The sequence below is a fragment of the Convolutriloba macropyga genome, chromosome 3 (assembly GCF_964194025.1).
Source record: "Convolutriloba macropyga chromosome 3, txConMacr16.3, whole genome shotgun sequence".
Lineage (NCBI taxonomy): Eukaryota > Metazoa > Xenacoelomorpha > Acoela > Convolutidae > Convolutriloba > Convolutriloba macropyga.
The window spans coordinates 76,500,789-76,515,165 of NC_134470.1; the positions used below are offsets into that span (position 1 = coordinate 76,500,789).

The following is a 14,377-nucleotide window of genomic DNA, read 5'->3' on the forward strand; positions in this document are numbered from 1 at the left end:
CTGTTCTCGAAACGAGCTGATTTTTGTGTTTATGTGCAACTTTTGCTAATTGTCTTCTTTCGTTTTAATAATTATTTTTTTCTGAAAAGTTCTCATGATTGTTTATTGGAGCAATTTAGAGTATTTTGAAATATAACGCAAGTATTAATTTAGTTGCGTGGTTTCTGAATTTTTTAAAATTTTTTGGCTATTTTAAGAGATTTTTGGCCCATTGTTTTATTTCATAGCGTTTTTAAGGAATTGATTGTTCAGTAGAATTTAAATTAACAATTGGCTGCGTAATTTTCATTAGTTCTCCAAAGCTGTTTGTGCATGGAAATATGACAAAAATTGAGAGTTCTATTTTGTCAGTTTTGTTGTTTGTTTGAGTTAGAGATTGCTGTGGTCCTGCCAAGGTCTCGATGTCAACGCATCTGCAAGTTATTATGGCTGCAAAGGTGTAAGCTGAGCGTAGCTATATTGCGCTGTTCCTGTTTTTTTTTTGTTTCGTCATCTGACGCTATTTTTTTGTTTTATATTTCGTTCGGCAAAGCTGAAGAAGTCAAAATTTCTGATCGATGTCCGCCTCTCACTAACGGCGTTTGTGCGCGTGACGTCATTTCTTTCTTTTTCTCTCTCACTCTCTCTTACAGACTATATTATCTTGTAAATTATGGGTTTTCCAGATATTTGGCCACTTAATAGCCATAAATGACCACTTACGCAAAATTTTATCGGTTTTCGAGTTAATTAAGATGTTAGAGCAAAGTTTGTGCTCTCGGTCGAACACCGCTACTCTATCAATGACCAGTACTCCACAAATGACAGAGATATTTCGCATATATAAGAAATGCTTTATGAGTTAGCTTTGAATATGATGAAATCGTCGATCCGTCTTTATGATTGCCTTGCTCTAGCTGATCACGTTGAAGTCGCCAATATTTATGGCCCAATCACAAAGAATTGCTGATATTTTTTAAATGCTCTCTAACGAATTTTGTATCAATAATGCAAGTCTTGTTCATCTTTTTAGATTTTTCTAATCTGATAGTTTCTGGTCCCTTTTTTGACGGCGTTAAGATCAAATCAGGCGATTTTTGCTTGGACCCTTAGCTACCTTTGTAGCTTTGATTGTTGTTACTTGCAGTTGGGCGATAAAGTTTTGAAGCACACTTATCATCGTTCTCATTTTTTTGTGAAAGTTATTCTTTTGTCACGATCAAAATTTTAGATACTACGAAAAAAATGAGCATTTTAATAGATTATGTGCTTCAAAATACATTCATAAAACATGTCAATTTTCGGAATAGTCAGTAATTCATCGTAATCAGCTTTCATAGATGTTCAATTTTGCGCCTGACTTTAAATTAAAAAATTCTGACTGTTTCCAGATGACGAAAGAGAACATCCTCCGCCTGCTCCTCTTCACACTGGAAAGTACCAGAATGACTTTGTGGCTGTTGAAAACGAGATTTACATGGCATATGGACAGGACCAGCATCATGAGAGTTCCAATGAGGCACCTAACACTCCAGGTAACCAGACCCCTTATGTATTACAAGGTCTTTTGCCAATAGTTTTTGAGTCGCAACTTCAAGTAAATTTTGTAACAAATTAAATGTTACAATTATAGCATTTTACTTATATGGGGTGAATTAAACCCATAGGCAATTATTGTAAACGTGTGTCTTTTTTCTGCAAAATGTGCGCTTGACCGTTTTTTCTTTCTAGAACATTCTTTTCGATTCCACTTCTTGAGTGACTTTTTCACGCTCGAATTATTGAGTGATTTGAATTTCGCGCATTCAGAAATTAAGTCTGTTTCCAAAATAAACTTGATTGTGAGTGGTGACCGAACATTGCCCGTGTGGCGTAGAGTTGAATTTCCACGATTCTAATCCGAGAGGGCGCGGGTTCGAGAACCCCTTCTCAGTCAGAAGTTTTCTACCCTATGTGACCTTTAAATCATTTGCCTCGCCAGTTGTTTGAGAGCAATTCGTCCGACGTTAGTCGGTTTGTTTTTTTCGAACCCCCAATGAAATGAGGATTATGAACTTCATAGCAGGCCTACTTTTTTGTTGAAACAATTTTGGCCGATCGATTTCTTCTGCGCAGAGATACGAAAAACACTATTGAGGGGATCTTGAAAAACTGAATTGTTCATTGAAGATAAATTTTCAATTTTTCTTTGCTCGACGAGGAAACATTGGTGTTTAATTTTCGCCAATTTCAATACCTTGTAGTGTGTGAAAATCAGCTATTATGTACTGAAAATAGATTTTAGAAATTATTTAAAAAATCATATTAATATAACTTATTTCAATATATCAAATGATTAGTTTTCAGGGAGGACAAATAAGATAGCCTATAACAAATTCTGTGTCACATATAGGTTTAAATGTTTGAAAGAATCAATAAAAAGTTTTTTTTTCATTTTTTGTTTTTAGTCACCCGGAAAAATTATTTTATTTCACTGTGTCCAGCTCAGCAGAAATCATATAATTTTTACCAAATCCTAGAAAATGTAGTTTTCAGAAAATTTGAATGAAAATTTCCCAACAATTCTATGGGGATTTAACCTTTTATTTTGAGGAAATAATTAACTCCAAACTTCTGGATTTTTCCACCCCCCCCCCCTCCCCCCCCCCACCCCATTACGTTATGCACCCTCAGTTACCATGCGTCTGGGGTGCAAACAATATGCACCCGCTAAGCTGGGGAGGCACAAAAGGAAAAGATCTAAACTTCTATTTACAGTAGCGAACAAAGTGCTGGTGTCCGCTATCTTTTCCATCCTCTTCGGAAAACATAATCGTTTTTAAAATAAAAGTTTGAGGCAAAATAAAAGTTATGACAGTGTCATATCGTTTTTAATATCTTTTTGACCGAAAGCAGCCTTCGGAACACGTGCAAATCTTGTTACCTTGACAGTAATGTAACCAGTATATTATATCTACGAGTTATCAGATTAAAATAATTGATTCAACGGCGGCTATTTTCCGGCAATCTGCCGGGTATGTTTTTATTTTAAACATATTTTAATATAATTTTTCGGTATATGAGTGATAAATCTTGTGGTCTACGCGTGTCTTGGTTAAACCTATTTTATTTTTTTATTAATAGCCGCCCTCATCTTCTCAGCCGGCTATTATAGCGCTCCTTTTTACAATTCAAAGAATTTGAATTGTATTGGGGCGCTGTCTTTTTTTTAAGATCTGTTCACACATTTTCATGATTTTGAAGTCAAATTGGAGTAGTGAATTTGGTCACTGTTTAGCATATAGGTTTAAATGTTTGAAAGAATCAATTAAAAGTTTTTTTTTCATTTTTTGTTTTTAGTCACCCGGAAAAATTATTTTATTTCACTGTGTCCAGCTCAGCAGAAATCATATAATTTTTACCAAATCCTAGAAAATGTAGTTTTCAGAAAATTTGAATGAAAATTTCCCAACAATTCTATGGGGATTTAACCTTTTATTTTGAGGAAATAATTAACTCCAAACTTCTGGATTTTTCCACCCCCCCCCCTCCCCCCCCCACCCCATTACGTTATGCACCCTCAGTTACCATGCGTCTGGGGTGCAAACAATATGCACCCGCTAAGCTGGGGAGGCACAAAAGGAAAAGATCTAAACTTCTATTTACAGTAGCGAACAAAGTGCTGGTGTCCGCTATCTTTTCCATCCTCTTCGGAAAACATAATCGTTTTTAAAATAAAAGTTTGAGGCAAAATAAAAGTTATGACAGTGTCATATCGTTTTTAATATCTTTTTGACCGAAAGCAGCCTTCGGAACACGTGCAAATCTTGCTACCTTGACAGTAATGTAACCAGTATATTATATCTACGAGTTATCAGATTAAAATTATTGATTCAACGGCGGCTATTTTCCGGCAATCTGCCGGGTATGTTTTTATTTTAAACATATTTTAATATAATTTTTCGGTATATGAGTGATAAATCTTGTGGTCGACGCGTGTCTTGGTTAAACCTATTTTATTTTTTTATTAATAGCCGCCCTCATCTTCTCAGCCGGCTATTATAGCGCTCCTTTTTACAATTCAAAGAATTTGAATTGTATTGGGGCGCTGTCTTTTTTTTAAGATCTGTTCACACATTTTCATGATTTTGAAGTCAAATTGGAGTAGTGAATTTGGTCACTGTTTAGCATATAGGTTTAAATGTTTGAAAGAATCAATTAAAAGTTTTTTTTCATTTTTTGTTTTTAGTCACCCGGAAAAATTATTTTATTTCACTGTGTCCAGCTCAGCAGAAATCATATAATTTTTACCAAATCCTAGAAAATGTAGTTTTCAGAAAATTTGAATGAAAATTTCCCAACAATTCTATGGGGATTTAACCTTTTATTTTGAGGAAATAATTAACTCCAAACTTCTGGATTTTTCCACCCCCCCCCTCCCCCCCCCACCCCATTACGTTATGCACCCTCAGTTACCATGCGTCTGGGGTGCAAACAATATGCACCCGCTAAGCTGGGGAGGCACAAAAGGAAAAGATCTAAACTTCTATTTACAGTAGCGAACAAAGTGCTGGTGTCCGATATCTTTTCCATCCTCTTCGGAAAACATAATCGTTTTTAAAATAAAAGTTTGAGGCAAAATAAAAGTTATGACAGTGTCATATCGTTTTTAATATCTTTTTGACCGAAAGCAGCCTTCGGAACACGTGCAAATCTTGTTACCTTGACAGTAATGTAACCAGTATATTATATCTACGAGTTATCAGATTAAAATAATTGATTCCTGTATTGAACGTTTTATTTGTTAAGGAAAACCATCAATTGTTTGTCCCAATTCTGCTGTTCCTGTTTTTGAACCAATAGAACGAAGTTTAGTGAACTAGTTTTGTGAATACCCACAGTACACGCACTTGGCGGCGGTAACTCTATCTAGATGATAAATTTTATTTTTGTTATCATAAACTGTATCAATTATGACCGGTTCATGTTAAGTTAAAAAAAATCGGTTCTCACATGACAGGAAGGTAAAAATTTTTTAGCTAAATTAGTAATTGAAAACAACTAGTAATTTAGAAATTGTCATGTGTATTTTTGATCAATTTTGTTTTATCTCGTTTTGTTATCTCAATTTTGTTTTATCTCGTTTTGTCGATTTGATACTCCATCTTCACTCTTTTCTGCTCCTTTTCACATGAGGTCATTTAAGTAAATCAAAGGTAGCTCATGCCAATTGTTTGAGTGGAATTGGTCGGACGTTTGACTGTTATTTTCTGCATTAGTGTTTTGCTATAGAATTCATCTTTAGCCATCTAAGTTTACTTAGAACCAAAATTTGTTGGCCAAAACTACCGTTCTATTCTATTTTGTAGCCTTCGGCTGAGGTTTTGATAGTGAATCTTGAAAAACGTTGTCTGATTGGTATGGCCAAAGATATCAATTTGATATAATGATAAATCTTGTGGTCTACGCGTGTCTTGGTTAAACCTATTTTATTTTTTTATTAATAGCCGCCCTCATCTTCTCAGCCGGCTATTATAGCGCTCCTTTTTACAATTCAAAGAATTTGAATTGTATTGGGGCGCTGTCTTTTTTTTTAAGATCTGTTCACACATTTTCATGATTTTGAAGTCAAATTGGAGTAGTGAATTTGGTCACGCCGAAACAGGAAATGGAGCGAAAAAGCGAGTGGTTTTGCGGCGTGAATTTGTTTCGCTCTAATTTTAAAGTAGAGTGCGAAAATGGTGTTTGAACAAAAATTCTGTTTGTCGGTAGTGGTTTTTTGTTCACATGCGGCAATTTCACTCCGATTTTTACTGTTTTTTCGATTTTTTGGATCTAATTTTTTTCTAAATGGTTTTCCCAATCCATTCACAGCTCATTCTATGCCTAGTTTTTGTTTGAATTAAATTTTATTTCTCGCTAGTGGTTTTTTTGTTCACATGCGGCATTTTGACATTGATTTTTTGTTTTTTTTTTCTTTTTTGATCTGATTTTTTAAAAATGGTTTTGTCAATTCACTCATAGTCCATTCTAGGTCTAGTTTTTCTGTTTAGTCAATGAAAATTCTTTGAATTGTACGTCAGGACTTGTCCTGCTATGTTTTTTTACTTCGTCGAATAAAAAAATATTTCGCTTTACCTCATTTTGCCGCTTTTTCAACATTTTGCGTGATATCTTTTTGACTTCTCGAGGCTAGTTTCTCTCTTCTCTCATTCTGCTAAAAGTGATTTTGAACATCAGTTGCTCAGCAAAGCAATTCAAAATGAACAGAGTCAGTATAAAAAATTGAAGTCAGAAGTAGAAACGGGATAAACCCATAAAGCCCAATTTTAGATGCCCGCTATTTGAACGTCGTTCCTATAAGTCTTAGTTACCATCTCTAATGCTTATTGGTATTGATAGTAGCCCCTGTAGCCTCTCTCGAAGAAACAGAAGTACGTTATGTTCAACTGCCATCAGAATAAATCGGACTTAAAAATGTTTTTGTACAAAAATCTTTTTTTTTTCAATATCTTCTATTTTAATCCCAATCATGCGTATTGGAATCAACGGCGGCTATTTTCCGGCAATCTGCCGGGTATGTTTTTATTTTAAACATATTTTAATATAATTTTTCGGTATATGAGTGGCTGGAGTCCATCGGCCGCTGAGGCATAGTCGTGGACCACGAGGCATGTCCAAATGCGTTAATTTCATGTGTAAGCTAGTTAGATAATTGTTTGTCCTACTTATGTTTACATCCAGCAATTATTTCTGCTACTATGGCAAATTTTGACTTTTGGATAATATTCACGTTGGCTAGTTTTCCCGACACCTTTATGCACAACTCGGTTACAGAGCACATGCCATTTAAGATGTAAACATATGGCACCTGCATCTGGTGCGCGGAAATAATATGCAACAACTAAGCGGGGGGGGGGGGGGGCACAAACGGCAAAGATCCAAATTGTCTAATCAATTACACAGTGGCATATGTTCTGCAACTGTTTGGATCGCATAGTTAATTAAAAACGGAGACACTTAGTTATCACCCTCTTGGAGTTATTCTACAACTTGGCTTAGCTTCGGAATTTGATAACTTTTCGATGGCGATAACATCTTTGTTGTATTATTCCCTCTTTTATGCTAGGAATTTCTACCAAGGAATTTAACAGCTTAGATTATTCGAACCAACTACTTCCAAGAGTATAATTGAATGCGGTTAAGCTAAACCTCCGCTTCTCTACTGATTTTTAATGGTATCTGTCTACCTTTTCTATCGAACCGTTGCCATTCTTTAACCCAGTCCTGATTTTTGTCAGGATCCCAGAGAGGTTTGGTGCTGGACAGTATGAAAAAGGCCAGTTACCACGATGAGAGAATGAGCCGCAACTCGAAGTCACCAGTGTCACCCACAAACCCTAACAACAACTACCCTCCGGATCTGCTGCCTAGGAGTACCAGTCAAAGCAGCAGTGGAGGTAATTATAAGAAACGATATATCGACAATAGAGGTTTTTCACTGCAAGTATGAAAGGTTTTATGGTTGACCTGACTTCAACAGCTTGTACTCGAGTGTTCTGTTAATTGTACGGGCTTCCGTTAAGATGAAATTATGAGTAGTCCCAAAGAGCTTGTTTTATTGATGAAATTTTGGCTCGTTAGTTTGTCTTTGCTGGCATTGTATCTTCTGACATCTATTTTTCAAAATCTTACGGTCAAAATTCAGCATTAAAATCACTTGTGTCCAACCTAATTAAAATAGTTGACGATCTCCGGCTCATTTGGTCTTTGCTGAAATAGCCTGGTGCTTGACTCCGTTCAGTTATTGATCAAATGTTACGGCCATTTTGTGCTCTCTGACGATAATTGGTATTGGTGTTTTTGATGAATATGAAAATAAAGTGCCATTTTTGCTCTCTGATTGATGAGATTGCTTTTAATTTTTTGGTTGTTTGTTAGTCTGATATTTATGCGCCCTCATCGTCTCAGCCGGCTATTATAGCGCTCCTATTTTTATTACGACTCGAAGAGTGATTTTGGTGGTGAACAAAAGTGAAGAGTGGAGCGAAAAGAGAGTGGTTTTTGTTCATACCGCTGATTTTGAGACAGCAAAAAATTGATGTGTGAAAAAATTTTCTCTAAGGGAGCGAAATTTTTTTTTGTTCACGTGCGGTTTTTAAACGCAATTTTTGATGGTTATGAGGTTGGATTATGATATTGTATTAGATTTAGGCTTGTTTTGATAGGAATTGAACGTTTCAAGTAGTTAATTTGAGTTAAATGCTATTTTGGAGATTTTGATCAGTTTTGCTGATTTTTAGACGGTATTTGGATAGAAGCTTGTTAATTAAGGAATATTCACATACCAGTTGACTAAAGTTTTCTTGGTATAAATCATTTGTTTAACCAAAATTGACAGAAAAATTGAGAAATTTTTAAATCATTTTTCTTTTTTTTTGAAGTTTTTCTTTTTTTTAATCTTAGACAAGTTTCTTAGCCTATTATGACTTGCCAATTGTTTTCCGAGCTTCTCAGTGCTCTAATTGCAAAGGAATTTTATTCGAGTTTAAGTTTCCTTGTACTATAAAAGAAACTAAGTTAGAAAAACTTAAAATTTTCTAGTTTTTTGTTCAATTTGTTTTTGAATGCCGTTTCTATTCTTCCTCAAATTTTTTATGGATTTGTGGAGGTTCAGGGTTCACAATAGTTGTTCAGTTGTTTAGTCATAAGTATGGGCATTGATCTCCTTCGAGTCGTTTCCGGAATTCTTCCGGCTATGTTTTTTTTACTTCGTCGAACTTTTTTTCGCTTTACCCATTTTACCGCTTTTTCGACATTTTGCGTAAAATCTTTTTGACTTTTCTGGGCTAGTTTCACTCTTCTGTCATTCTGCTCAAAGTCCTTTTAAACGGCAGCTGCTCAGCTAAGCAATTCAAAATGAAGAGAGTCAGTGTTAAAAAAAATCAAAGTCAGAAATAGAACCGGGATAAACCCATAAAGCCCATTTTTAGATGCCCGGTACTTGAACTTTGTTCTCATAAGTTTTAGTTACTATCTATAATGCTTATTGGTATTGATACTAGAACCTGTAGCCTCTCACTGAGAGACGGGAGTATGCTCAATTACGAAATGACATCAAAATAAATCGCACTTAAAAATGTTTTTATACAAAAATCAATTTTTGTTGATATTTTCTTTTCTTTCAATTCCAATAGAGTTATGGGAATCAACGGCGGCTATTTTCCGGCAATCTGCCGGGTTTGTTTTGTTTATTTATTTATTTTATTCTGGTATTTATTTGCTGTCGATGTAGGGAATCTAAACATGCATACGCATACACATCACCATCAACAGCACAGAAACCACGGCGACAACATCCAGTCCACGACTACCACCACAACCACCCATTACTACTCGGTCAAGAGCTCCGAGTTCCAGCCCAAAGTCATGGGTCCAACTGGCGATGACGCCATCATGCTCGTAGATGCGGAGGGAAGTCTTGGAAGTGATTTCAACTCGGATCAGGAACTCTATATGGACGAGGCGAGAGCCTGATTTGATGGAAACAATTTCCGGAAAGAATCAATTGATTCATTATTACTAATTGCCAAATCAGAAGAAGGTCTAAATGTCCAGGAGATTAGAGTTGTGTTTGATGTCATGATCATAATTGCTTAGCTAATTGTGCGATTATACCAATAATTGTGGTTAGAATACGAAAACGATTCAATGTTGTAGATATTAATAACCTTTTACACTTTTAAAACTCGGATTTAGTTTATTCGGATCTGGTAGTATTGCCATTGCCGTGGTTTCTCTATCTTTGTGTAGTAGAATTCAAGCACTGTTGATTAGAATTTAAATGAATTTTGTTAAAATATTCGATCAATCTTTATCTGTGTCATCTTTTCACAGAATGTTTAGTGACGGACGGTTACTGTGTTGTGTGTGTCACATGTATTAAATATTGCACCTTCAACTTCCTACCAAAAAAGCATGGACTAGCTGACCTGATTTTTATGCTGCATTCTGTGTTGACCCAATCACCTATTCGTTTTTTATTAAGTTTTGGTTTTGTTTGCTCAGAAAGTAAACACCCCCTCCCCCCCAAAAAAAAGATATTGCAGGAAAGTTCTTCCCTTTAAGTAGTGAAAAACTCTTCAAATGAGCGTTATGGTGATTAAAAACCAGGTTAATTGCTCTGAAACTAATTACGTTGCATGGTATTGAGATCTGGACACCATTGAGTGACTGCTGTGTAGTTTTTAAACTCATCTTTCAATTTTCATTAAAAATGGATCAATATTTACCTTAAGAATTTAAATTTTACCTGTTCAATATTGATCAGAAATCGCGAAGCTATCAATTGCTTTCAATTAGAAATTGTTTGAGAGAATTTTCGAACGTCGTTTCCCCTAAATGTCGTAGAATTTCCCTGAAATTCCTTAAATAAGTTAATTTTAAGATCTTTTGTCCAGACTTATCCGAATTTGAACTGCCCTTCTTTCGTATGTACAAGAATGACTATGAGTGTAATGATATGAAATGGTTTCATAGTAGAGGTGTGATCTCTTCAGTTTCTGCACCTCCCCCCTCCCCCTTCTCCTCCCCCCTCCCCTCGCCCAGCATAGTGATTGAACATTATTGTTTACTCGTTGACTGTTATGTATAACGACATCTATTTCTTAACAGGGGGCCATAAGGTACTGGGGGGGGGGGCAATAACTGAAAAGATCGAAACTATTTATGACTTGAGAATCTATTGCATGGCCTGTAATTCGAGAATGCTTTAGTAGCAGAGCTACCATTATACACCAGTGCTGCTTTTACATACTCTATTTTCTCATTAATAAATTTGTGACTTTTTTGAGCAGTAATTAATAAATTACGGCTACTGAACATTTTAATGTAGAAAAACCATTCGGACGAATGTATTATTTTGCGCATGACTGTTGTGAACTTTATCTAAAACTATAAATTTATGAAAGTGAAGAAACCGACTTAATACTGATTGCTACAAAATTCGATCCAAATTTTCTTTGATGACCACAAAGGAAAGCTATGGTAATAACTTCGGAAAATTTCGCGAATACCAATTTATTGGTCAAAATAAATTAATTGAGTAAAGTCGTCTATAAGAGGTAGCAGTCAGTTAAATTCGGAAGTTCTGCAAATTGAAGTCAAAATGTGAAACTATTGTGTAGTAGGTATAAATTAGCCTTTGTTGATTAGCAATAAAAGCGAGAAGATATTATCAATTGGAAATGACCCTATGGTGATTCTTTTGTACCTGAGATTAATCCCAATTTAGCTTACTTATTTTTAGCACTCTTACTTATTAAACCAATTAGAAATTCAATGATAAAGTTTTATTTATCCTAAATTTTGTCGCTATAACTTTAATCTATTGCGCTTTCTATCAGATGAAATTTTTGCACTTTTCCTATATATATTTAACAGATGTCATCGCTTGCTCGTCGTGTTAAGGATAATTGAAAAGTGTTCTATTATTACTTTACTGACAGGATTTGAGACAATTTAATATAGATTGATTCATGGCTTTGTTTTGTGTTTAACCGACTTCCCTAGATCTGTTCGTGAGGTTCAACATAATATCTTTGAGCTCGGAGATATTTAGTGATTTCAAAACACAGCGAGGTTTTCATTACAGGTTGAGTTTCAACAGTGTGAAATAAAACAGGTGTACAATTTTGTCGGTTCCCTCGCAGCGCACGCTTAGGCAAAATTGATGTCACGTTTTTTTATATTTCCACAGAGAAAAGCGGACTCATGCAGAATGTGTTTGAATTTCATGCTGAAAGGTGCTGCCTCCATTGAACTCATTTGACAAGCAACTAGTAGTTGCTTTGTCCTGGTACAACTTAATAATTAGTTATCGGATTTTAGCCATTAGTCTTACTTTTTCTAAACTTTTAAGGCTCATTTTTTAACCTGATTTCAAAAGAAGGCTTTTAAATTATCATTTAAATTTTTAATAGCTCTAGGATAAGTGTGAAGCAATTAAAAAAAGTGTGTTGGTCTTTTTTCTGCAAAAGTTTTGCTTGACGGTTTTGACTTTTCGAGTAACTTACGTCCTTGACTGCTTCGTTTTGCGTGAACTAAGTTTCTCTCTCGTTCACAAGTGTCAACAGCTAAACTCAATTGGCGAGAGTTCACTACTAAAAATCAAATGAAAAATACTTCGCAATAAGTGTAGTCTTTTAAGCTCTAAATTGTATAGTGGTATATGGTAACCTCTAATGACTTCATTTGAAGCCGATTAGTGAATTTTGCCCCCCCCCCCCCCCCCCATGACCGACAGAAGCGGGCTACAATAAATTCGATTTCCACTTGTTGTTCGAGAGCATTCCCGACGTTAGTGGGTTGTTTTTAGTCCGAATTTTGTAAGTATAAGATCAAATATTGCTATAGCCGAAAAACTTCAGATGAAATTCTGGAGGGGCGTGAGGTTATAATTTTAGGGAACAGTTTTTTGGCTGTCTCATGTCATTTTGTAGCTTTTGAATTTTGCAATCATTAAGTATTATTTATATTTTATACGTATGGCTTTGAAAAACCTTGAAGCTTTTTAAATATTACTCCTAAGATGATTTCTCAAAGTTATACTGACACTTATACCGGTTTGGATAGCCAATCAGTTTTCTTATTCAATATTTAAATAGAAATTTTCTGATTCCAGAAGTTTTTAGCTGAACCTTGTGCAAACTCACTTTACCGAGACTCCTTTTTTTGCCGCTTCTCTTCTTCCTTTATGAGTGATTTTGAAACAATTATTGTGAACGCGTGTCTTTTTTTGCTGAATTTTTGCTCGATCATTTTTAAGTTTTTGTTCTATAAAATTCTTTGACCTATCAAGTTACTTTTTCACGCGAGTCCTCATTTTTGTGTGACATCAATTGCCCTCACTCCCAAATGAAGTTCGTTGCTGAAATGAAACCTATTTGTAAGATGCCGATTAATGCTTGTCGAAAATTCTGGGAGTTCATGGGATCATGGCTAGGAAAATTTTCTTTTACCCGCAGAGAAAATTTATCTAGACTACAGCCCAGCCCCTGAATTAAATTGCCCCGCGTGTCGTTCGAGAGCAATTTTTCTGGCGTTAGTGGGTTTTTATCTCAGAAAATTGTGATTGTCTCGTATGAAAATTGAAGCAGATTAATTATTAGTGTCACCCAATGAGAGGGGGCATTTCTTTAATATTTAGTTCCATTTCACCCACCTTTTGAGAAGGAAGTAAAAGAATTTATTAAGAGGACGCTTCTGAATGCTTCTGTCGAGCAATAATTTTATCAAACGAAATTTTATTCAGCCTGCAGTATATCTGCCCTTAATTAAATTGCCCCACATGTCGTTCGAGAGCAATTTGTCCGATGGTAGTCGATTAAAATAATTATGTTGTCCTCAAAGAAATTCTTTTGGTTATTTTTATGCAAAATTTTCAAATGGCTATTGATGTTTAATAGCCGCCCTCATCTTCTCAGCCGGCTATTATAGCGCTCCTATTTTTTACAATTCAAAGAATTTGAGTTGTATTGGTGCGCTGTGTTCTTTTTTTTAAGATGTGTTCACACATTTTTCAATGACTTTGATCTTTCGAAACGGGATAAACAGGTAGAGCGCAGCGGGTATTAAGTTTCATTAGAGGCCCAAAGTGGGCTTCAGTAGTTCTTCAAAAGGTCATAGTGGTGCAGCTGCTGGTATTGCCTTAATTTAAGGTTAAAAGGTCATTTTTAGGAGTTATTGGGCTCAAAATGGTACAATTTTTCATGTTTTTGTGATTTTTTTGAGTTTTTTGTTTGGTTAGTCTTAGGTTGAGGTTTTTAAAAGTAAATGAAGGCTTTTTTCGAGACGAAATTGCTTGTTATGACCATTTCATGATCTATATGTTTTGGTACTACAAACACACAAAATGATACTAATTTTTGCAATTTTTTCAGGTTTTTTTCTCATTTTTTGAGTTTTTTTAGCCCTAGGTGTCAAGAAACTTCCTCTCCGGTTTGATGATAGATTACTGCTTCGTTTCTAGTCGTAATGGAATGGTTTTCAACGTTTTGCCATCATGAATTTTAGCATTTTTTGACAAGACTCGCAATTTTTTTCATATTTTTATTGTCATTATTCAAGTTGTTTGAGGCCCAGGCGCCAGAAAACCTCATTAGGGGTTGGATAATAAGATACTGAAAAATTTTTAGGTGCCATGGATTAGGTTTCAACTTTTGAATATCACAAGTTTTAGCATTTTTTTTTTGACAAAATTCGCATTTTTTCAGGTTTTTGAAAATTTTTCTCAGTTTTTCAGTTTTTCCAGCTTCAGGGACCAGGCAATCTCCTTTGAGGTTTGTTTATAGAGCACAGCATGGTTTCTAGTAACAATGTAATGGTTTTTAACATTTTAATGTGCCGAATTTTAGCATTT

At 35.2% G+C, this 14,377-nt stretch overlaps 1 protein-coding gene across 4 annotated transcripts in view; it reads left to right on the top strand.

Annotated features, from left to right (window-relative positions):
• The window catches only part of LOC142336467 (uncharacterized), a 46,811-nt gene extending 36,231 nt beyond the window's left edge, over window positions 1-10,580 (top strand). For 3 of the 4 annotated variants that reach the window (XM_075385324.1, XM_075385326.1, XM_075385328.1), the window contains 3 exons: window positions 1,371-1,514; window positions 7,260-7,418; window positions 9,254-10,580. In XM_075385324.1, coding sequence (XP_075241439.1) covers window positions 1,371-1,514; window positions 7,260-7,418; window positions 9,254-9,495 — 545 coding nt within the window. In that variant the 3' untranslated portion in view covers window positions 9,496-10,580. The remainder of the gene's footprint in view (window positions 1-1,370; window positions 1,515-7,259; window positions 7,419-9,253) is intronic. The other variant, XM_075385327.1, reaches the window with a different exon arrangement.
• The last annotated feature ends 3,797 nt before the right edge of the window (window positions 10,581-14,377 follow it).